Raw genomic sequence first — 25,102 nt, forward strand, 5'->3', positions numbered from 1 at the left:
TAATTGATTAAACTAATATTTAATTTCAGAATAATGCTGGAAAACATAAAGGGAAAACTTTTAAAAGTAAAGGAAGGAGTTTTTTCTGTTTTTGGTTCGTTGTTGGGTTATTTGGGGGTTTTGATCTGTGTGAGTGTAACTACTGTCAAAATGCTCAAGCTACAAATAACTTTGAAAGCATATTTGAGAGATTTTATTGATGGCCTTATTCTTGAAATACAACCAAACAAATCATTGAAACAGAAACTCAGTATGCACAGTAGCGAATGTTTATTTTTAGAATTATACCCGGCCTTGTTCCCCAAAGATTTTGAGGCAGTTTACATGAATACATATAATTCAGAAATGATTAAATATTAGGTTAAATCAAATGAAGCTGCTGATATTTGACTCTTTGACTTATAAAAATGGCAGTATCATATGACTTAATCTAATAGTTAAAAGAATCAATTCACTGGGAAAATCAGAGTTAATATTAGCACACAGAAAATGCATACAGTATGAAAATGGTCCGCATATTGAGCTCTAAGCTTCTTAGTAGCCAAAGCAAAGTAGGAAACATAACTACATTTAACATAATGTCTACTTAGATAAAACCAAACCAGTTATGCTTTTCCTGTTTCTAAGCTTTGAAAGAAACTTCCCATGTGGGCCCACATGAAGAGGGCAGCAAAATGTACTGGACAGGAAAGTTTTAGGCTCAAGGCCTAACATCTAAGTAAGAGCAATTTTATGATGGACTGAAAACAGTGGAGTACCAGTACATAACTCAGTGATCGTGTGGTTAGATCCAGAGGTAGAATTTTGAAATGCTAGTAGAGAATGAATGACAATTACATGTCTTTCCAGCAATCCTCCATAGGTATTATTCCTTGGACTTTTATTTAGTAGACATTTTTATTGATGTATAAGATATGTACAGAAAAAATGCACAAATCGTAAGTGGCCAGCTTAATGAATTATCACAAAAATGAACACCCCCATTTAACTACCAGCAGGGTCAAGATATAGAACATTGCCAGCAGTTCAGAAACCCCCTTGTCACTTCCCCACTTACTGCCGCCCTCTCATTGCCTCACTCAGAAGGCCTGCCTGGTTTTTAACTTTATACTAATGTAATCATACAGAATGGATTATTTTGTGTTTGGCTTCTTTCAAAACATTAAGATTTATCCATATTGTTGTGTGTAGCCGTAGTCATTTATTTTGTTATGGTGTAGTATCTCATTGTATGAATATACCATAATTTATTCATTCTACTCTTTATAGACATTGGGTTATACCCATTTGGGATTATTATGAACAAAGCCACTATGAATACTCTTGTTTTTTTGGTGTACATATATTTATTTCTATTGTATATGTACCTAGGAATGGAATTGCTTGGTAACTAATAATTTATTGTTCAAACCAGGACACTTGTGACTTTTTAGAATAAAAATAGAACCCTTAATACTTGTGCTGTGACAACAGGTAAGGATTATTCTAGGTATAGGGTACACAGATGTTCAACTGTAGTAGACACTGCCAAACCATTTTCCAAAGTACTTGTTCATGCTCTGTCAGCAGGGTACAGAGGACTTATTGTTTCACCTGTCCGCTAACATGAATATCTAAGATTAGATAGCTGAGAATTCAATGTTGTATTTTCTGTTGTGAACCTGGAATAAAGTTATTCAGTATGGTGAGTTTAAGGGACAAGCCGACTGGCAAAAGGTAAGGTAGAGTTTCTCTTGCAAAAATTAAGGAGCCTCTTGTACAATCACATTGGAAAACAGTTTGTCAGTATTTACTAAAGCTAGGCGTACATATTCGACCCAGCAATTACACTCTTGTTCAAGAATGTTCATAGCAGCATTGTATGTAATAGTCCCAAACTGGATACAACCCAAATGGCCATTAACAGTTAAACAGATCAATTGTGATATATTCACATGCTAGAATAGTACACAGAAATAGTGAACTACTGCTGTACATGCCAGCATGAGTCAATCTCACAGACAATGTTGAATAACAGTAGTCAGGCACAAATGAGTACATACCATACGGTTTCTTTATATTAAGTTCAAGAACAGGCAGTATTGTTCTGTGGTGGTAGATCAGAATAATGGTTGCCTTTGTGGGTCGGTGTATGGCAAACACTGGGAGACAGCAGAAGGGAGCCTTCTCGGGTGTTGGAAATGTTCTATATCTTGATCTGGATGGTAGTTATGTGGGTATATACATAAATAAAAGTTTATCAGCGTATGCAGTTAAAATATGTGTACTATACTGTAAGTTTTAGCTCACTTTGAGAAAAAAAATAAGGAGCCTCAACATAGTCTTGAAATGGGCTTAGTCTCAAAATTTCCTAAGGTAGTTTTTGTCATTATAGCATGCAAACATGGAAAAATACCACAGAACTGATTTTAAGCGTTGTAGTTTCCCAATGAAGTATGTTGAAAAATAGTTTAAATTTCTTTGTTTCAGTTGATGAGACAAGTTGCTTTGACAGTTCTTAGATAGCACTTGTGCCATTCCAAGCAGACCAAGCAGTCTTTCTAAAATGTAAGTCTGATCACTTTCCTGCTTGAAATACTTCAGTGGCTCTCTGTTGTCTTCAGGTCGAAACCCAAGCTTAAAAGCATGACTCCTTAACTAGGCTCTTTATGGGTGAGCCCCTCCCTACCTTATCACTTGTCACCCCCCCATCTCAGCACCCAGCACCCAGTGTTGAACTGCTTATGAGTTCCTCAGGCCTACCATGTACTTGCTTGCCATCATACTTTGAGCACGTGTGTCTTCTACCTAGTGAGGATGTGTGATACCCTGTGATATTTCCTAACCAGAAAGAATAATTGGTATAGACTTCAGCCTTTCTGAGAGAAACCAGGACCCTACTTAAAGTCCCAGAAAGGGCTGTGCTCTTAAAAAAGTATATTTCATTAATGTGTGTATGTCTGTGTGGTTTAAAGCTCCTGCATTTCCCAAGAGTTGGTCTTCTGAGACCTGTCTAAGCTGGAGTGCTATTTTTTTTAATTTAATTTAGTTGTTGAGAGTATACACAGTTCCTATTGTTCCGCGTCTTCGCTAGCAACATAAAGAACATGCACCAATTCAACAATCTCTACATGTATAATTCAGTGACACTGAGTACATTCTTCAATTTGTACAACCAATTTCACCTTCCTTTTACGATTTGTTCCTCCCCCATTAACATAAACTCACTGCCACCTAAGTTTCCTGATTAATCTTCTGAGGCGCTGTTGTCAATTTGATCCCATATAGATAGTTTTTAAAAGAGCACAGTGCTTAAAACAGACATTCTTTACTAATTAAAGTAAATTATTGTTTGGTTTAAAGAATACTTCAAGGGATATTTTTGATTAAAGGTTTAAAGATTATCTCAAGACAGTAGTTTTGGGCTTCATCCAGCCTCCAGAAAGGCTCCAGAAAGTCTGGATTCCATGAGAATTTGGAATTCTGTTCTGTATTTTTACCCCTTTTGATCAGGATTCTTCTATAGACTCTTCGATCAAAACATTCAGTAATGGTAGCCAGGCACCACCCAGTTCTTCTGGTCTCATGGCAAAGGAGGCAGTTGTTCAGGGAGGCAATTAGCCACACATTCCATATCCTCCTCCTATTCTTGACTCTTCTTCCTCTGTTCCTCCAGGTGAATAGAGACCAATTGTACCTTGGATGGCTATATATGCAGGCTTTTAAGACCCCTGGCACTATTCATTGAACTAGGAGGTAGAACAGAACCACTCAGCAAGATACTAGGCCAGTTACCTAGGATGTCCCATGAAACCATGACCCTAAACCTCCAAACCAAGAAACCAAATCATATGAGGTGTTTGGTTATACATAAGCAGCCTCAGCTGCTGCTCTTTTTTGTTGTTGTTGTTGTTGCAAGTATATCATACAACTTTTGCTAGTTCAGCTTTTCATAGATGTATGACTTATTGAGATCAACTAACCAGCTGTGCAACCCTTATCCTTTATCAATGAGATTTTTCCATCACCAGAAACCAAAACTCAGTGTAAGCTGAAGTATTATATCAGTAAAACTTTTTTACTGTCCTGATGAGAGAGCCTGATGTGTGTAATAATCTGAAAGAAGCAGTAGACTGGATATGATAGTACCAATGTCTGATGAGCTAATTGTGGAGGTTTGTTTTTTTAATGTTGGCAGTGGCACCTAGTCATTTTTAAGACAAAATTTCAAACATAAAATCTTAAAAGTATGTTCCAAAAGATCGGCCTAAAATAACTAACCCAGACCAGAAAACATCTTTTTTTCAAGGTATAAACCCAAAACCTGTTGCCGTTGAATTGACTCATAACAACCCTATAGAACGGAGTAGAACTGCCCCATAGGGTTTCCAAGACTGTACATCTTTACCGAAGTAGACTGCCACATCTTCCCCGCCACGCAGTAGCTGGTGGGTTTGAACCGCCGACCTTTCGGTTAGCAGCCAAGTGTTTAACCACAGCTCCACCAGGGTTCCTTTCAAGGTATTGTAGAGGCATTTTGTCGACATAACACTGTCATCAGCATCAATTCTGAATTGACTCATACCTATCTTGTAACAAAATGTTCACTCATTCCCTCCTGAACACCCATGTGTCTCTTTCATATTACTGTTGAGTTGTTGTATTAAGAACTAGTTATTTTATCAAGGCCTGTAAGCTAGTACTGTCTGCCCAAGGGTAAACACGTTATTCCATAAAGGACCTGGTCTTTCACCTGAGTATGAAGCAGATCCTCGGAATAAAATCTTAAATTGAAGATAGACATTTGGTAGGAAGGAAAGAAAAGGCTCTGACTCTTAGACACACACCTGCGTTCTCTCACTTGGATGTAAACTCTTGAGATGTCTAATATCGGATGGTGTTCCAGACTTCCAGATGAGGAATAGATCATATCATAAAAGCCTCAGGCTTCTCGCCATTTTGAATTGCATTTTTTTCTCTAGTTGGTGTGTCCGCATTTAGGCTAGAATGTTTTAAAAATATGACAGTGGCCAGTGTGATGATGGCAGTGATAATTAACAAAAAGTCTTTAATTCCAAATGTATTTACCCGGATCAAATTTTTCTTAGCATGATCCTAGTATAGTAAATCCCCAACTATGATTCATTTACAGCAGTGTCTCTCAAAATGTGATCTATGGACCATCTTCAGAATCACCTGGAGTACTTGTTTAAAATACAAATTCCCAAGCCACACCTGCTAAACCCAGATGCCTGAGAGTAAAAAAAAAAAAACAAATTCAGGGCCCAGGAATCCATATTTTAAAAATAATAAATCCAGGTGGTTCTTAGGGTACTCTTAGTATCACCCACATTCTCACAGAAGTAAGAGCTCCAGAGCAACTCACTGGGTTGACTAGCCAGTGAGATCATCCGTCTGGTAGCTGTGGCTCTTTTAGCTGATGCTGTCTGGAAAATGATAAATTTAATTAATACCTAAAATAAGTTATTTTTAGATGTCATAGAAACTAGAAGACATTCATTAGACAGAAACAAAGTTTATAACAAAATTAAGTTTGTTTTTACTTATTTTATATATTCTGAGATTAAAATAATCTTAAAGATGGAATTAGATTATGTAATTTCCAAGTAGCCCTGGTGGTGCAATGGTTAATCGGTCAGCTGCTAACCGAAAGGTTGGCGGTTCAAACCCACCAACCTCTCCATGGGAGAAACAACATGGGAATCTGCTCCCGTAAAGACTTACAGCGTAGGAAACCACGTGGGGCAGTTGTACCCCTGTCCCACAGGGATGCTATGTGTTGAAATTGACTTAATGGCAAACAACAACAACAAATTTTTCTTAAAGGTCTTCTAGTTCAACAGGCCAAGGATATATCATTTAAAAATACTTTTTCATTTGCTTCCGGATAGCCTGGGTTTGGGGGATGGGTTGTTATATCGAAACAAAAATAGCCATTATTTGATGATTCTTACAACTGAGTGATAACAACATGGGAGTTCGCTGAATTATTGTCTGTATTTTAAAAAATAGTCCACAATAAAAAACTTTTTATTTATCTGAACGGCAGAAATGGGGGATGGGGGCAGAGAAGCAGTGCAAAATCATAGGGAAACCAGAACTTTTCAGGCAGTGCTGTTGAGGGTGTAAATTGATACTACCTTTTCTGGAGGGCGGCTTAAACACAGAAGTTAAGGGTCTTAGGAATGTTGAAACCTTTGAGTTATATTTTATATCTGTGGTTCTACATCTTAAAGAAGTAATCAGGCAACTCTGCAAAGCTGTATGTTCAAAGATGTTCATAGCAGTGTCGTTTATAACCGTGAGGAATTGGAAACCTAAATTTCCCAATGAAAGGATTATGTAACAGATCATAATGCATTAAAAATGAGATCCAAGCAGCTATTGAAAGATTATGACACAGAAAGGAGCTTGTGATGTTATTAAATGAAAACCAAAAAAGTTAAACCTGTTGCCGTTGAGTCAGTTCTGACTCATGATGGCTCTACGGCAGAGTGTAACTTTTGGTTAGCAGCCGTAGCCCGTAACTACTATGCCACTAGGGTTTCTTGTTAAATGAAAAGCAGGTTATAAAACAATATGCGTAGTATCCAGTGGAATACTACTCAGCCAGTAAGAGAAATGAAATCTTGTGCCACAACATGGATGCAGCTTGAAGACACTATGCTGAGTGAAGTAAGCCAATCACAAAAGGACAAATATTATATGACCTCATTTACATAAAAAGATAAGAACAGGCAAATGTATAGAGACCAAAGTTTATTAGCAGTTACCAGGGGTGGGAGAGAGGGGAAAAGGGGGGCTATTGCTTATGGAGTACTGAGTTTCAGTTTACAGTGATGGAGAAATCATATTGATTAAAGGTAGGGTTGTACAGCTGATTAATGTAATTGCTGTCAGTAAGTTGTACACCTGTAAAAAGATGAATTGGCAAAAGTGTGATAGGAGTATATTTACAATGACAAAAAAAAAAATGTAGCTGCTAAGGTTACTTATGTACAACCTCATGGGGTTTTGTTCTTTGGTTTAAAAGGTTTAGGGTCATGGTTTCATGGGACATTCCAGTTAGTTGTCCTAATAATGTGTTTAGTGCTTCTTTTCTACCTCCTAGTTCATTGAGTAGTGCCTGGGGTCTTAAACACTTGCAGACCACCATCCAAGGCATGACAATTGGTTTCTGTCAGCCTGGAGCAACAGAGGAAGAAGAGGAGTCAGGAATAGGAGAAGGATATGGAAGGTGTGGCTAAGTGCTTCCGGAACAACTGGCTCCCTTGTCATGTGACAAGAAGAACTGGATGGTGCCCACTACTATTGCTGAATATTTAGATAAAAGATTTTATAGAAGAAACCTGATCAAAAGTGGGGAAATGCAGAACAGAATTTCAAATTCTCGTACTCTAAACTTTCTAGAGCCACTGAGGCTAAATGAACCGCTGAAACCGTGTTGCCCTGAGATAATTTTTAAAACTTAAACCTGAAATACCCCTGAAGTATTCCTGAACCTATACAATAGTTTAGCTAAACTAGTAAAAAAAATATCTGCCTTGGGCATTATGCTCTTTTTAGAGCTATCTATATGGGATCAAAGTGACAACAGCAACTCGAAAGATTGTTAATAGGGAAGAACTCAGAAAAGGAGGCTGAGAATGATTGCACAACTTGAAAAAGGTAATGCTGCTGAACTGTACATGTAGAAACTTGAATCGGTGTCTGTTTTTATTGTGTATATTCTCAACAACAAAATAAAGTTATAAAAATGTTTTTAATAATATATGAGTAAATAAAAAGCAATATATGTAGTGACCAGGCCATTTTTGAAAAGTAAATACACCCACTCCTCATTTATCAACATGGTTAGGTTCCAAAGACCAGGTCATTATGGAAAAATCGGTGTTATGCAAAAAATGGAGGATGACCACATCATTACATAACTGCCAAATTACATCATTACATAGCTACCAAATTACACCATCATGTTACTGCCAATCCAGTGAGAATCATGGCCCAGCCAGGTTGACACAGAACCTTAACCGTCACAGCCAGCGTTAAACTCTCACCTCACACCTTGGCATTCGTTACTGACAAACGTCATTGTTAATGTGTAAAATAGTCGGATAGTAGATTTTTTACTATTGTCATAAATGTGAAATGTCAGATAACGAGATAGTTGATAAGTGAGGTAGGTGTGTATAAGGTTAGAAAGCCATCTAGAAAGACATTAAGATGTTAATGACCATCTCAGGATTGTGGAATTGCTTTATTTTCTAAGTTGTCTTTAGTTGATATGTTGCTTATGTAGTAAACATAAAACTAAAATCATATCGAAGACAGTTTTTTTAATAGTCATCCAGTAGTTTCTTATGCTGTTAAGTTCTCTGTGAAAACGCTTACACAGAAAGAAGTGCACAAAATCATTGATAATTTTGTGGTGATATTTGTTCATGATTTAGTATCAGTCTTCGATATTGGGCAGCCTGCCTCTAAAACAAACAAAACAAAAAACTGGGAGACTGACAGTTCCATATTGTTGTTGTTGTTGTTGTTAGGGGCCATCAAGTCAGTTCCAGTTCATAGTGACCCTGTGTAGAACAGAACAAAACACTGTGCCCGGTCCTGCACCATCCTCACAATTGTTGTTACATTTGAGCCCGTTGTTGCAGCCACTGTGTCAGTCCATCTCATTGAGGGTCATCTTCTTTTTTGCTGTCCCTCTACTTTACCAAGCATGATATGCTTCTAAACGGACTAGTCTCTCCTGACAACATGTCCAAAGTACATAAGACAGACTTTCGCCATCCTTGCTTCTATGGAGCACTCTGGCTATATTTCTTCCAAGACAGATTTGTTCTTCTGGCAGTCCATGGTATATTGAATATTCTTCACCAACACCATAATTCAAAGGCTTCAAAGACATCAATTCTTCTTTGGTCTTCCTTTTTCATTGTCCAGTTTTCACATGCATATAAGGTGACTGAAAATACCATGGCTTGAGTCAGGTGCACCTTAGTCCTCAAAGTGACATCTTTGCTTTTTAATACTTTAAAGGGGTGTTTTACAGCAGACTTGCCCAGTGCAATACATTGTTTGATTTATTGACTGCTGCTTCCATGGGTATTGATTATGGATCCAAGTAAAATGAAGTCCTTGACAATGTCAGTCATTTCTCCATTTATCATGATGTTGCTTATTGGTCCAGTTATGAAGATTTTTGTTTTCTTTATGTTGAGGTATCATCCATACTGAAGGCTGTAGTCTTTGATCTTCATTAGAAGTGCTTAAGTCCTCTTCACTTTCAGCAAGCAAGGTTGTGTCATCTGCATATCATAGGTTGTTAATGAGTCTTCTGCTAATCCTAATGCCATGTTCTTCTTTATATAGTCTGATTTATCGAATTATTTGCTCAGCATACAGATTGAATAAGTATGGTGAAAGGATACAACCCTGACACACACCTTTCCTGATTTTAACCCATGCTGTATCCCCTTGTTCTGTTCAAATGACTGCTTCTTGGTCTATGTACAGGTTCCACATGAATTCCCATTCTTCACACTGTTATCCATAATTTGTTATGATCCACACAGTCAAATGCCTTTGCATAGTCAATAAAATACAAGTAAACATCTTTCTGGTATTCTCTGCTTTAAGGTAATGATATCCCTCATTCCACATCCTCTTCTGAATCCGTCTTGAATTTTTGGCAGTTTGTTGTTGATGTACTGCTGCAACCACTTTTGAATGATCTTGAGCAGAATTTTCCTTGCATGTGACGTTAATGATATTGTTTGATAATTTCCACATTCTGTTGGATGACCTTTCTTTAGAATGGGCACAAATATGGATCTCTTCTGGTAGGTTGGCCAGGTAGCATAGACGAGTTAGAGCTTCCAGCATTGCATCCATTTGTTGAAACATCTCAATTGGTATCCTATCAATTCCTGGAGCCTTGTCTTTCCCCAGTGTCTTCTGTGCAGCTTGGACTTCTTCCTTCGGTACCATTGGTTCTTGATCCTATGCTACCTCCTTAAATGGTTGAATGTCGACCAGTTTTTTTTGGTATAGTGATCCTGTGTATTCCTTCCATCTTCTTTTGATGCTTCCTACGTCATTCAATATTTTGCCCATAGAATCTTCTGGTATTACAACTCGAGGCTTGAATTTTTTCTTCAGTTCTTTCAGCTTGAGAAATTCTGAGCACGTTCTTCCCTTTTGGTTTTCTAATTCCAGGTCTTTGCATATTTCATTATAATCTACTTTGTCTTCTTGAGCTGCCCTTTGAAATCTTCTGTTCAGCTCTTTTACTTCATCATTTCTTCCATCCATTTTAGCTACTCTACATTCAAGAGCAAGTTTCACGGTCTCTTCTGACATCCATTTTGGTCTTTTTCTTTCTTTCCTGTCTTTTAATGATAATTGTTTACTTCATATATGACGTTCTTGCTGTCTTCCCACAACTCATACGGTCTTCAGTCATTAGTGTTCAGTGTGTCAAATCTATTCTTGAGATGGTCTCCAAATTCAGGTGGGATAATTTAGGTGTGACTTAACACAACTAAATTAAAAATTAGTATCGATAACACCAAATTCTCAATAGTGGCTACCTAAAGGGAGTGGGGCTAGGAAAGCAGAAAGGACTTACAAGTTTTAAGTTCATACCTTTTTTGTGGTTTAAATTTTAAATAAAGTAATACTTCCTTTTTTCTAAAGTATTATCACCCCCAGCAAAAAACTCGGGTCCCACTTGCGGTCACTCCCCATTCTACTGCTCCTTCCCCTAGGCCTATTGTTAGTTATTAGATACCAGTCCATTGGACTCCAACTCATGGCAGCCTTATGTACAACAGAACTAAATGTTGCCTGGTCTTCTGTCATCCTCATAATCACCATGTTCAAGTCCACTTTTTGGCTACTGTGCCAGTCCTTCTCACCGAGGGTCTTCCACACCCTCTGTGGCTCTCTAGTTCACCAAAGATGATGTTCTCCTCTAGTGATTGATCCCTTCTGATGAAGTGTCAAAATCAACCGGTCGGACAGTGTTCTAGTGTGGTTCGTAATGTTTTCATTGGCGTATTTTCAGAAGTAGATCACCAGGCCTTCCCAGCCTTAGTCTGAAAGCTCTGCTGAAACCTGTCTAACGTGGGTGACCCTGCCAATGACATCCATTCCAACATCACAGCAAAGTCATAAAGTATGATAAAGTGACAGACAAGTGGTGGTCCTGCAGACCTAGGCAACCACTAATCTTTCTGCCTTCATAAATTTGCCCATCTGGACATTTTATATAAATGGAATCCTATAATATGTGGTTTTTCTGTTGGTTTCCTTCACTCCACTTAATGTTTTTGACATTCATTCATGAGGTAGCATGTGTCAGTACTTCATTCCTTTTTATTGTCAAATAGCATTCCAATGCACGGAAACAATGTTTTAGTGTCATTATTTTACCTACATGGGTTTACTTTTCTCTGACATTAACGATTGTCTTGGTTTTTCATTTGCTTCTTGTTCTCATGTGTAACTCTTCTGCAGTTCCACATAGATCTCTGTTAATATCCTTTTTCAACACATTAATTTCATCTTGAAGAAATCTTCCATTAGGACCTGTTCCAGTCAGCTCCAGTCTGGACTGTACATACCAGACACACAGTTCAGAAGCACTTTTGTCCTGAGCAATTAAGAGTTCCAGTTCATGGACTAAACCAAAAGTAAAGAAGTTTCCTGAATAAACTGAACGTTTTGAAGGCCAGCATAGCGGGGGCGGGGCTTTGGGGACCATGGTTTCAGGGGACATCTAAGTCAATTGGCATAATAAAATCTATGAAGAAAACATTAGGCATCCCACTTTGGAGAGTGGCATTTGGGGTCTTAAACGCTAGCAAGCAGCCATCTAAGATGCATCAATTGGTCTCAGCCCACTGGGAGCAAGGAAGTATGAAGAACACCAAAGACACAAGGTAATTATGAGCCCAAGAGACAGAAAGGACCACATAAACCAGAGACTACATCAGCCTGAGACCAGAAGAACTAGATGGTGTCCAGCCACAATTGACGACTGCCCCAACAGAGAACCCCTGAGGGAGCAGGAGAGCAGTGGGATGCAGACCCCAAATTCTCATAAAAAAAACCAGACTTAATTGTCAGACTGAGACTGGAAAGACCCTGGAGGTCATGGTCCCCAGACCACCTGTTAGCCCAAGACAGGAACCATTCCCAAAGCCAACTCTTCAGACAGGGATTGGACTGGACTATGTGATGGAAAGTGATACTGGTGAAGAATGAGCTTCTTGAATCAAGTAGACACATGAGACTATATTGGCCTCTCCTGTCTGGAGGGGAGATGAGAGGGCAGAGAGGGTCAGAAGCTGGCTGAATGGACACGAAAATAGAGAGCGGAGGGAAGGAGTGTGCTGTTTCATTAGGGAGAGAGCAGTGAGCAATTAGGAGTATACAGCAAGGTGTATATAAATTTGTGTATGAGACTGACATGATTTTATAAACTTTCACTTAAAGCACAATAAAAATTAATAAAAAGATACATAGACAGCAACTGAAAACAACAGCATGTGCTCGTAGTGCTTGCAGATGAAACCACATGATTCTAAGCAGCATTGTAATTGGATAATAATGACAGCTGTGACCTGAATGCATTTTTGTTGTTGTGAGGTGCTGTGGAGTCCATTCTGACTCACAGCAACCTTGTGTACAACAGAACAAAACACTGCCTGGTCCCATGTCATCTTCCCAATTGTTATGCCTGAGCCCATTGTTGCACCCACTGTGTCAGTCTGTCTCATTGAAGTCGTCCTCTTTTTCACTGACCCTCTACTTTATCGAGCACAATGTCCTTCTCCAGGGATTGGTCCATCCTAATAACATTTAACATGTCCAAAGTATGTGAAACAAAGTCTCGCCATCCTTGCTTCTAAGGAGCATTCTGGTTGTACTTTTCCAGGACAGATTTGTTCGTTCTTCTCAAAGTCCATGGTATATTCAGTGTTCTTTGCCAACATCATAATTCAAAGGTGTCAGTTTTTCTTCAGTCTTCCTTATTCATTATCCAGCTTTTGCATGCATATGAGGCAATTGAAAATACTATAGCTTGGGTCTGGCACACCTTAGTCCTCACAGTGACACCTTTGTTTTTTAACACTTTAAAGAGGTCTTTTTTCAGCAGATTTGCCCAATGCAGTAGTTGTTTCATTTCTTGACTGCGCATTGTGTTGTTGTTAGGTGCCGTCCAACTGGCTCCGACCCACAGCGACCCTGTGCACAACAGAACAAAACACTTCCGGTCCTGAGCCATCCTTAAAATCGTTGTTATGCTTGAGCTCACTGTTGCAGCCACTGTGTCAGTCCACCTCGTTGAGGGTCTTCCTCTTTTCTGCTGACCCTGTACTCTGCCAAGCACGATGTCCTTCTCCAGGGACTGATCCCACCTGATAACATGTCCAAAGTATGTAAGACGCAGTCTCCCCATCCTTGCCTCTAAGGAGCGTTGTAGTTGTACTTCTTCCAAGACAGATGTTGTTCGTTCTTTTGGCAGTCCATGGTGTATTCAATATTCTTCTCCAACACCACAATTCAAAGGCGTCAACTCTTCTTCAGTCTTCCTTATTCATTGTCCAGCTTTCACATGCATATGATGTGATTGAAAATACCATGGCTTGGGTCAGGCGCACCTTAGTCTTCAAGGTGACATCTTTGCTTTTTGACACTTTAAAGAGGTCCGTTGCAGCAGATTTAGCCAATGCAATGCGTCTTTTGATTTCTTGACTGCTGCTTCCATGGCTGTTGATTGTGGATCCAAGTAAAAGGAAATCCTTGACAACTTCAATCTTTTCTCCGTTTATCATGATGTTGCTTATTGGTCCAGTTGTGAGAATTCTTGTTTTCTTTATGTTGAGGTGTAATCCATACTGAAGGCTGTGGTCTTTGATCTTCATCAGTAAATGCTTCAAATCCTCTTCACTTTCAGCAAGCAAGGTTGTGTCATCTGCATAAGGCAGGTTGTTAATGAGTCTTCCTCCAATCCTGATGCCCCGTTCTTCTTCATATAGTCCAGCTTCTCATATTATTTGCTCAGCATAAAGATTGAATAGGTATGGTGAAAGAATGCAACCCTGACACACACCTTTCCTGACTTTAAACCAATCAGTATCCCTTTGTTCTGTCCAAACAACTGCTTCTTGATCTATGTAAAGGTTCTTCATGAGCACAATTAAGTGTTCTGGAATTCCCATTCTTTGCAATGTTATCCATAGTTTGTTATGATCCACACAGTCAAATCCCTTTGCATAGTCAATAAAACACAGGTAAACATCCTTCTGGTATCCTCTGCTTTCAGCCAGGATCCATCTGACATCAGCAGTGATATCCCTGGTTCGACGTCCTCTTCTGAAACCAGCCTGAATTTCTGGCAGTTCCCTGTCGATATACTGCTGTAGCTGTTTTTGAATGATCTTCAGCAAAATTTTGCTTGCGTGTGATATTAATGATATTGTTCTATAATTTCCACGTTTGGTTGGATCACCTTCCTTGGGAATAGGCATAAATATGGATCTCTTCCAATCAGTTGGCCAGGAAGCTGTCTTCCATATTTCTTGGCATAGACGAGTGAGCACCTCCAGTGCTGCATCCATTTGTTGAAACATCTCAATTGATATTCCCTAAATTCCCACAACCTTACTTTTCACCAATGCCTTCAGAGCAGCTTGGACTTCTTCCTGCGCATTAGAAGGTTTAAAAAGTAAATGAGCATAATTTTAGCCTTGTAGGTATACTAATACATGTAAGCTGGCCTTACGAAAAATGTTTCTGTTGTTATAACTAATGACAGGGATATTTTTATAAAAATAAATTTCTGTTAAAACACTGCAAAAAAAAAGAGTTCCAGTTCAATGAAACCAGCTCCTTTCTGGTTCAGCCCCAGTTAGTTTGAACAGAAGGTGTACCACAGTAATTCTCAAAGTTAAGGCACATCAGAATCCTCTGGGATGCTTATAAAAACGGTAGATCCCTGGGTCCCACTCTCAGGATTTTGATTCCTTAGATCTAGGGAGGGATTCTACATGTTGAACAGGTACCCTGAGCTATCCTGATACAGATGATCTGTAGACCATGTTTTAAGATATGCTAATCTAAGTTTGCTACCAGTAGTACCCATGAAAGGTTTTGTTTTGTTGGTGGGGGAGAAGTGTTGAGGGGGGCTGGGTGTCTGTTTTTTGTTATTTCAATACAGTCGGCTCCTGAATGGTAATGAGAATAGCTGTTAGATCCAGGCCCTCAGAGCCCCTGTACCTTAGAGGGCTCAGCTCTGACCTTCCATTCTCACCCTTCTCCTGAGGGTGAGGATTCCCAGAGGACATGCCCACCTGGGGTGCATACCAGCCCCTTGTAGATTACACTCTGGATATGCAGTATCCTGGTATTCCTTGTCCATATGCCCGCTTCCAGGGCCTGCACAGGCCTCTTCCCTGTCAGAACCAGTGTGCTCACTCCTTGGTACAAGGCATAGATAAGGGTGACTGTTGGCTTGGAGTGATGCCGAGTTGGATAGGCAGCTGGAGTGCCCACATGCACGTGTGGGAGGCCCGTTATGTACGGAAGGAGTCAGCGGGAAGAAAGGAGGTGGAGGGCATAAGCCACACCTGGGAGTTCTCATTTGTACTTTTGTTTTGGACCCTGCAAATCTCACAGGATGCTTGAGGACAGGAATAGCATGGCTTAATAAAATTCAGCTATGATTCACAAAGGTAACTTTTGTTTTTCTTCTTTCGTTGTGGCTGTTAAGCAGTTGGGTTTTGCCTGATTTTCCTTCTTTCAGACATTTTGGTGGAACTGGCAGTAATAAAATCCCAGTGTTAAACAGTTGAAGAGTAAAGAGGGACCCACAAAGGAACAAATTTTAATAATAAGTTGCACAAGAAATCTCAAAATTTTTAAATTGACTCTGTGTTAATCATTTGGTTGCTAAAGTGCACGTTTAGCACAGCTTCAGCCTGCAGTAGTGACTGACACTTGAGCAGAGCTAGGCAAAGGAGGCTGATAATGGCCGCTTTAGGGCAGACAGTGGAAATCTCCTCCTGTACAGCACCAGTTCCTCCCCCAGAAGGGCTTCCCACATTTGCTTTGACAAACCACATGCAGTCGTTGCCTTGGTGGGACTGTGTTTCAGCCCCCTCCCCTGGCTTCTCCTGGCTGAGGAGTGGGTGGGCACCTGATCTAAATTAATCCATCGCTGATCTTGACATAAGGAATGAGAGCAGTTGGAGTCAGTTTATCCTAAATGTCCTTCCATTCCTATTACCTAGATCCTGAGAAAAGTTCTGGTTCTTGCCCACTTGTCCCTTCATTTTTTCTTTAGCTCTTCTTGGCTTTCTTCTGTTTTTCAGTTAATTTTTTTTGCCTAAATGACCTGAATTTGTTTCTGTTGTTTGAAGCCAGAGAACACTAAGTGCTAGATACAAACCAGCTGAAAGCAAGTGTCAGTGATTTGGTAGGAATTTTGATATTAATTCCCATTTGACTAAAAATTTTGCTTTTTTTTTTTTTTTTACATGTCTTTAAGTGGTTTGTGATTACACTTAATCTGTGCCATCTTTTCAACTAAATGCCAGGCACAAAATCTCTCAGATGCATATTAGTATATGACTTTATTTGTAGAAAATTAAGAACTCTCTTCAGTTTTACCAGAGAGTCTCCGTCTCCAAAAAAAACCCCCTCCATGCTTTTGCCATTATATATTAGCAGTTCTCAGATAACGATGAGTTCACTGAATCTCCTTCAAGGTTGAGGAAATGACCCTTCAACTTATAGTGAATTTTATATAATATTTGAGGTTGCTCGTTACATATGATGTGAGGCTGCAGTGTTTAAATTGCAATAAATTTTATTAGAGCAAAGGAGAGCTACAGCTTTCCCAACAATTGGGAAGTTGTGGTTCCACTGCCATATTCCTCTATAACAGCCAGGAAGAAAGAAGACACGTGTTCCGTATTATTTCTTCAAAAGGGTCTGGGGGAAAAGAGAAAGGAAGAGATTAACTGACTTCATTTAGCACTTGGAGCTATAAATCATATGTTGCAATATGATGATAGGATGTTGCATCAGAATGTGGCAGTTGTAGAGATATAGTGGCTATCACAACCATGAGGAGGTCTTTGTGGTGCTCTGTGCCCTTTTCCTAAAGATTGGACTCCAAGTGTAGGTCCCTCCTGCTCTTCCAAGGAGAAAGGTGTTACTTAAATTATAATTTACCTCACTCTAATTTTATTCTCTTGGTCTCGGGCAAGGGGATCTCTTTTTGGTTGAAGGTTTGCTTGAGCAGACATGACGGTACTGAGGTCCCAGCGTCCCTCTTGTTCCCTGTTACCACATTCAAGCAGGGAAGTGCTAAGGTTTCTTCACTTCTTCCTGGAAGTCTGTCGGGAAAGCTGGGAGGCATTATGGCAAGGCCGTAGTGTCTTTACTCTCAGAACCGTTAGTTTTGAAAGTGTATGTAACATTTCCTGAATATTTCACTTTGCCTTTATCTCAAAAGTTGAAAGATAGTAAGTGACTAGGAATTTTTGTCCCTGAGAAACAAGGCTGAAGGTTGATAGTAATGATGAGGGTATATGGAGTATGTGTCAGCAAGAGTCTTGATAGTTCAAGGTAGAATATTTGGTACCTAATTGTTTTTTTGTTTTTTGTTTTTTTTTTTAATTAAACATATTTAAAACATAAGCTCTTGAGGACAAGGCTGATACCTTAATTATGTTAGTAGAAGTGATAGTGCCTGTACTGGTGGTGGAGGTTTTGGGGTTATGAGGGAACTTAGTCAAAGAAATAACAGATGATGAAAAGAAATCACCTTTATTACTGATAAAACTGGTTTCAGGGAATGTGGTTTAGATGTGTGACAATGGGCTTTTCAATATTGAACTCTGGAATGAGTCAGGTTTGTCCACCTAGAAACAACAGGTAGCATTTGACCTCCACAGGCCTCCTCACATGAGGGTCTGCACCAAAACTCCATGGATTAAAGCAGAACCTGGTTCCCAAATAGAAAAGAGAAGGAAAGGGGCTAAGTGGTGCATGCCATTTCTCTCCCCTATTCCCTGGTGAAGAAGTCACCCCTCTGCCCTGGGGAGGAGTGGGGAAGTGAAGGCAGAAGTGACTGGCACTCCCCACACACACTAGGAAACATGAGTAGGAAGATGCATCCCTGCCCTATCAGTGAGTAACTGTTGTCTGGTGGTCTTTGCACTATTATTATAGGTTGGAGACTTAAGAAATTTTAATTTGTAAATCATTTTCATCATTTACAGTTTTGAAGATAACTCTCAAGATAGACAGTGTGTAGTGTGTGTGATAGTTAAGGGTATGGTCTGTAAGTCTCTGTCTTACTAGAGCCACACACTGAAATGTTTACAGAATATCTGGGGTTTGCTTCAAAATAATCCAGTGATCAGAGGGGTATAATGTAACAAGATGTCTGTGATGTGTTAGGTTGAAGTTAGGTGATAGGTACGTGGGGTTCATTATATGATACATGAAAGATTCACCTTGACTCTAGACTTGTTTGTCCTTAGCAAGTTACTCTACTTGAGTCTCCATTTCCTCACCTGTAAAATAAGGATAATAAAATCTACCACATAGGACTGTTGTAACGATTCAGTTAAAATAATATCTGATGTGCCCTTTACATACTACAAAGGAGGCACTGAGAGAATGGCAGCTGTTATTATATCTATAAACGGAAGTAGACCAAGGTATTGTCTTCCTTAAACATGAAGGATTTGCTTGCTTGGCGTGTGGATGCGCCTCCCTCCCGGCACCCCCACCCCACCCCGCCCGCAGTTAAGTGTACTAACTCGGATTTTGTTTTAACAGCTCAGGTGCCTAAAAGGCCAGAGGGGCTTCTCGGGCCAACCCCCTTTTGATGGAATCCACATTGTCAACCATTTAATTGGAGATGACGAATCCTTCCATTCTTCCGATGAAGACTTCATAGATAATTCCTTACGAGAAGGTGGCGTTGACTTTCCTTTGCACAGAAAATCCAGCCCGATGTCTTTGGGCCACACTGTGGCAGATGGTAGTGAGAGTGAAACAGAAGACAGTGTGTTGGAGACCAGAGAGAGTGATCGAGTGGCTCAGAAGAAGCAGCCTCCAAGGAAAGAGTCATACTCGACCACTGTCTGACCATCACTGTGACCTAGACTGTAGATTTCTTTAAGGGATCGGCTATCATACAATTAGGGGTTTTTGGAACATATCTGTTTCATATGTACATATATATATTTTTACAGTCTTATCTGCCTTTTTACCTTTGCCAAATCTTCACCTTTGACCTACCATTGCCATAAAGTAGACTGGAATGTGGTTAATGGGTAACATAAGGTTCTAACAGTATTACTGAATATTAATGTTTTTGTTTAGAAAATGCAACAATATCCATATGTACCATTTTAAAATTCAGAAGTATGGAAAATTGAATTGTCTTCAAACAAAACTGCTCTTGTGCAATATTTTATGCTCAGTGAACAAATTGTATATTTATGCTTATCAATTTGTTTTCAGGATGGATGTCTACAAACATTTGACCAAGACATACATCTGATTTACCTTGTGTCTTGTGTTTTGTGGATTTTTTTTTTTTTTATCATTAATATTACTGTTCTGTCAGTGGGCCACTAAAAAGCTCCCAAATATACTACCTTTTTCTATATAATTTTATAAACACAAATTAATGGTTATCTATCTTGACAGTTTTAATTTCTAATTTTTATGTGCATATGATGCTTCCATGTGTTGCTTACTGGTAAGAGTAGTTGGGTAAGATAACTACGAATATATTGTTTATTTGTACATATTTGTAAACCTGTACCACCCGACATTGATCATCATTTTATATGGGGAACATATGTGTTGTAAAGTGACTGCTTCCAGCATTCTAACAGGACTTCTGTAAATAATAGGCTAAAAGAAAACCAAACACTAATATTTTAATAGCTTTAGTATTTTGCTTAGCACTCAACACTAGCAGCTTCATAACTTAACTGATGCTTGTTCAGAAACATTATTGATGAAATCTCTTTTACATCTGGTATATGTAACGGATAAATTTTTCATGATTAAAGAAGTTATAGCACATATTACTTAGTACTAATATTCTACTTCATGTAATTTAAGCAGTGGACTGATGTCCAAGATGCACAACAATTATATTTGCAAATAACTTAGGTACATTATCTTCAGATCCTCTAGTTTCTAACCTATAGATAAAGCCATAAAGATCCTTTCATACAAATTCTTCCTTTTTTATCATTTAAACTTTTTCCCTAGAAAACTAAATGCCTGTCATGGATAAATTGGAGGAAACACTTTGTAGAGATTACACTTTACACAAAACATATTGCACTTACACTGTGGAAAGACAACAGGAATGTTTTCCACTCTCATTTTTGTTCTCAGCCTATGAAAAGAGAAACAGCCTTGGAAGATAAGAGGAAAGAAGAATTCAGTATATATGGAGCTTCAGTTTTGCACAGTATGTTGCGTGCAGAAAAAAAAAAAAATTTTATATGATGAAATGGAGTAGAAGAGGCAAAAACAGTTTTTTGTCTAAAACCAGGAGTTAAACCTTATGGTACATGTGTGGACCAGTCTTTTCCAGCAAACCCTTTGTAGCTATTTGCTTGACTACTGTGTCTGCAGCACTAAGTTCTAGTGGTTAAGGAATTCCCCCAGGTCACAAGCTAGTAAGAGCAGAGCCAAATTTTAATCCAGACCTCTCCGACACCAAAGCCTTTGAGAAGGTTCAGCTAATGAATTTCTCAATTCCCCACTCTTCTGACAATTAAAGATTTAAATAAATTTGATTTAAATGTGTTTCCTGGATGTATGTGTATGTATATGTATTTGTTTTTATATACACATACATACACACACATAATTTAAATGTAGATACTACTCTCAGAATAGTCTGGTGCTTTTGGGTTTCTCTTTGGGGGTTCTGTACTGTCAGCCTAGAAGGCTGACAATGCCCAAGTAAAGTGAGATGATTCAGGGCCACATTATTACTTTGACCCCCCATCAAGAAATTTGAATGATTTAGACCAGGAGACAGCCAACTACAGCCTGTGGGCCAAATCCAGCCTGCTGCCTGTTTTTATATGACTCACAAGCTAAGAATGGTTTTACATTTTTAAATACTTGGGAAGAAAATCAAAACAATACTTTGTGACACATGAAAATGACATGAAATTCAAATGTCAGTGTCCATAAATGAAGTTTTATTGGAGCACAGCCAGGCTCATTCATTGACGCATTATCTGTGACTGCTTTTGCACTGTGATGGCAAAGTTGAGTAGTTGCCGCAGAGACTGTATGGCCCATAAAGCCTAAAATGTTTACTATCTGGCTTTTTACAGAAAAAGTTTTTTTGACCCTTAATACAGACACTCTTAAATGTAGGTTTACTTCTTCAGCTTGGCACAACAGAAGAACAAACCATTTGCTCTTGCCGTTGAGCTACAGAACTGGAAACCCCAAATTTCCTAGTGGATCTTATACTCAGAGCTATTCAAAATGGAAAATGTGCCAGCCACTTTATGCGATGAAGTCTTTGATTCCATAGAAAAAATTGGTAGGACATCTGTACCTTTAAAGAAAGAGAAAGATGGGAAAGAATTCCAGAGTCCTACCACCGTCCTTTAGAGCATACGTTATTGACCTTTAGGGTATGCTTCATTGAATAAATGTTACAAGCTGACTTTAAAATGAGAACATCCTTCTAGAATCATGTTTGAGTCCTGAACATTGAAAGCTATTCCTAGGTAATTTTCTAAGTACTAGTTCTGATTAGGAATTAGATGTTAAAAGAATCATGTTAAGTAAACTTTAATCTATTGATACCCCATAATTTAGACACTGAAAAACTAGAAACAACAAACTTCTCATTCAAGACCTTTTCAAACACTCCTTCCAAGGGTTTAAATCTCCCTGGCCTTGAGGATGCAATAGAAAACTTTGCCCTGATTTTATTCCATTTCATTCAAATTAATGTAAGTATGCAGTTCAAGACTTTGAGGTTTTGGACAATGTTGTCTTGATTTTATTTAATCTCTGGTATTTTGTGTCACTTAAATGTTATTCATTTAAACATTCAGAGTTGAGGAATATTCAGGGGGAAAGGTGAATTAAATGACTCACAATAAAAACTTTGCTCTTTTGGGATGGTTACCTTCCTGGTATCATTCCCATCCTGAGTTGAAATGCTGAAAGAAGAGGCTACAAGTGATCTGAATAAAACGGAAATTACATTGAAGTAATGCAACAGAACTTTTAGATCAAGAAAACACTGTAAGACAGCCTTTTAAAAAATTAGTGGTAAATTTTTTTTCCTTCCTAGAAAAAAGAAGTCAAAGATCTAATGTTTACTGACTAATCAAGGTCAAACTGACTGGTGAGTTTAAACATCTTACCGAGCGCCTCGCCTTTGGGGGCAGTGCAGAGGGCAGGGAAGGACATACAGCTTTTCCTTAGCTCTGAACATGACATGCAGCTTGTTACTCTCCAGATAGTGCCTTTGATTGAAAATAGGTCTAGACCTTTTTCAAGTATTTTATTTTTAACATTTTAAGAAATAATTTGATAACCCATTCTCCTTTGTCTTTTACAGAGTCCGCTATAATTTAAAGATTTAAAGTAAAATAAGCCTTTCCGTGGTCAGCTGGATTTTTGTGTAGTACCAGACATTGACAGCTAAAATTTCATGAAATCAATGAGTTATTTCCTTTATTAAAATAATTAGTTTTAGCTTGAAAGTTACTGCTGCTCTGTCATTAACAAAACAGTAAGTCTTTTTAATTAAGGTGAACTTTCAGTTCTGCAGAAATTAAAATTTGTGGTTGAAATGGAGTGGATGCTATTTACAGTCCAAGTTTTTGCATCACTTCCATTAATATATCCCTTCTTTTCACTCAAAAGAAGATAGAATAATACATTAGATTTACTATAAAGATGCAAAGTTATAACGTATTTCATTTTACTGTTGGAATTTTTATTGTAACATTGTATGATAACTTGAAATGTTTACTTGTGCCTTTGCTTTAAATAATTAAAGTTTCCCATTTTATAAATAATTTCTGTTTCCTTAAACTATTCAACTTTAAAAAGCAGAGGGACATCAAAACGTGGTTAAAGAGTGCTTGGTCTGACATCAGAATTTCACTAGTGGGGTTTCATACTCCATGGGTGCAGGGATCATATCTACCTGGTCCACCCATGTATAATTAGTGCCAAACAGAAAGCCTGGTATGTGATTGGCTTTCGGTAAATATTTTTTAACTTAATGAAAAATTGATGTCTAAGGAGTCCTGGTGGCACAACTGCTAAGCACTTGGCTACATGGGGTCGCTGTGAGCTGAAATCAACTTGACGGCATACAACAACAAATGTTGATTTTGTTCAGGAACATGCTTATTTTTTTTTTAAATTATTGATTGCAGTACTTTAATCTTACATTATATTTCATATTACTGAATTAGTCACTATTTATACATATATAAATATATTTGAAAACAGGCTGTTGTAAAGGGAAAATTATACCTTCTGCATTTTTATCACAATGTTCATATCGATTAGTTCAGAAGCAGTAGTTTACTGTATATTCTGCTTTATTCCCAAAAGGATTTAAGGCAGTTTATAGTACATGAAATATGACAAGATAGCTGAAAATCAGGATTTCTCCACCTCAACACTATCAATATTTGGGGCCAGATAATTCTTTGCGCGGAAGACTGTCCTGTCCCCAGTGGAGGGGGGTGGGAGAATGGAAATAACCTCTGATTGAGAACCACTGTTACAAATTTAGAAGTGGGTCAAAAAACAAATAGCTACTAGGACCAAACCTAAAAATACATACACTGACTGAAGCTGGATCACAAATTTGACTGTTTTCTATTAAAAAAAAAAAAAATCTGTTGCCGTCAACTTGATTCCAACTCATAGTGACCATGTAGGACAGAGTAGAACTGCTCCGTAGGGTGTCTAAGGAGCGCCTGGTGGATTTGAACTGCCAACCTTTTGATTAGCAGCCATAGCTCTTAACCACTTAGCCACTACACCACCAGGGTTTCCAGTAGTCAATGCGAAAAAGTAAAACTTGAAAAGTTATAAAATTTCCAGTGCCCATGAAATAGAAACTTTTTTTTTTTCTTTATATGTGGAACTCTGGCACTAGAATAGGGCTCAAGGATTAAACCTGGACAAATCACAGAAGAACTCTATGGCTTCCTTTCTGTTCCTTGTGGACATCACTCTCCACAGTGCCTTGCCCTGCCAAGAATGGTCTTCTGCTAGATACCCTCAAGGCTGAACCCCACCTCCTTCAGGTCTCACCCGCAGAGGAGGCCTTTCCTGACCTTTCCTTTTTTAAAAAGCCCTTTCCTGGCTTTATTTTTCTCCATAGCACTGATTACTGTCTGACATCTTACACATTTTACCTCTTTTTTGTTCATGTTCTCCCTACACTTGATGCAAACATTTTATGAGGGTAGAGATTTTAGTCTCTACCCTGAGTATTCAGTACCTTGACTCTAAATATCTGTTGAATGAGTATTTGAATAAATCACTATACCTCTTCACTATTAAGTGGGATAAGTAGCGTCTGTGAAACCTAAATGTCAGTGGAAAAACCTGAATTTCGAATGCAGCCAGGCTAGATCCAGAGTCCTCTGAATACTGCTTTTGCACAAGGCACCAACCAGGTGTTCTTGAGGAGGCAAAGATGAACCAGACCAGCCCCAATCCTCACAAGATGAGAGATACAAGGGTACAGATGCAATGCCATGATAGTTCAGAGATTGCATCCAGTTTGGGGGAGGAGCTTTCTTTGCACCAACCACCCTACCCATCCAAAAGCCCCCATCCCTGAGCACTAGGGTGAGACCCACGAACCCTGTACCATGGCCCATTCTCTCCTTCCTTACTCTTAAACAGGTGCTAATGTCTTCTGATAGGTCTATAGCTATATTTCTCCTGTGGTCCAGATTTTATCAAGGATCTCTGAAAATGAAGCATCTTAAACCAGTGACTGAAACTTCAGGCCCAGAGAACC

The 25,102-nt window shown here is 38.8% G+C and overlaps 1 protein-coding gene across 8 annotated transcripts in view; it reads left to right on the top strand.

Annotated features, from left to right (window-relative positions):
* EVI5 (ecotropic viral integration site 5) overlaps nucleotides 1-20,133 on the top strand; it is a 261,524-nt gene extending 241,391 nt beyond the window's left edge. For all 8 annotated transcript variants that reach the window (XM_049879778.1, XM_049879780.1, XM_049879782.1 and 5 more), the window contains one exon: nucleotides 18,871-20,133. In XM_049879778.1, the coding sequence (XP_049735735.1) occupies nucleotides 18,871-19,182 (312 nt within the window). In that variant the 3' untranslated portion in view covers nucleotides 19,183-20,133. The remainder of the gene's footprint in view (nucleotides 1-18,870) is intronic.
* The last annotated feature ends 4,969 nt before the right edge of the window (nucleotides 20,134-25,102 follow it).

This window comes from Elephas maximus, chromosome 3 (genome assembly GCF_024166365.1).
Source record: "Elephas maximus indicus isolate mEleMax1 chromosome 3, mEleMax1 primary haplotype, whole genome shotgun sequence".
NCBI classification, from domain to species: Eukaryota; Metazoa; Chordata; class Mammalia; order Proboscidea; family Elephantidae; genus Elephas; species Elephas maximus.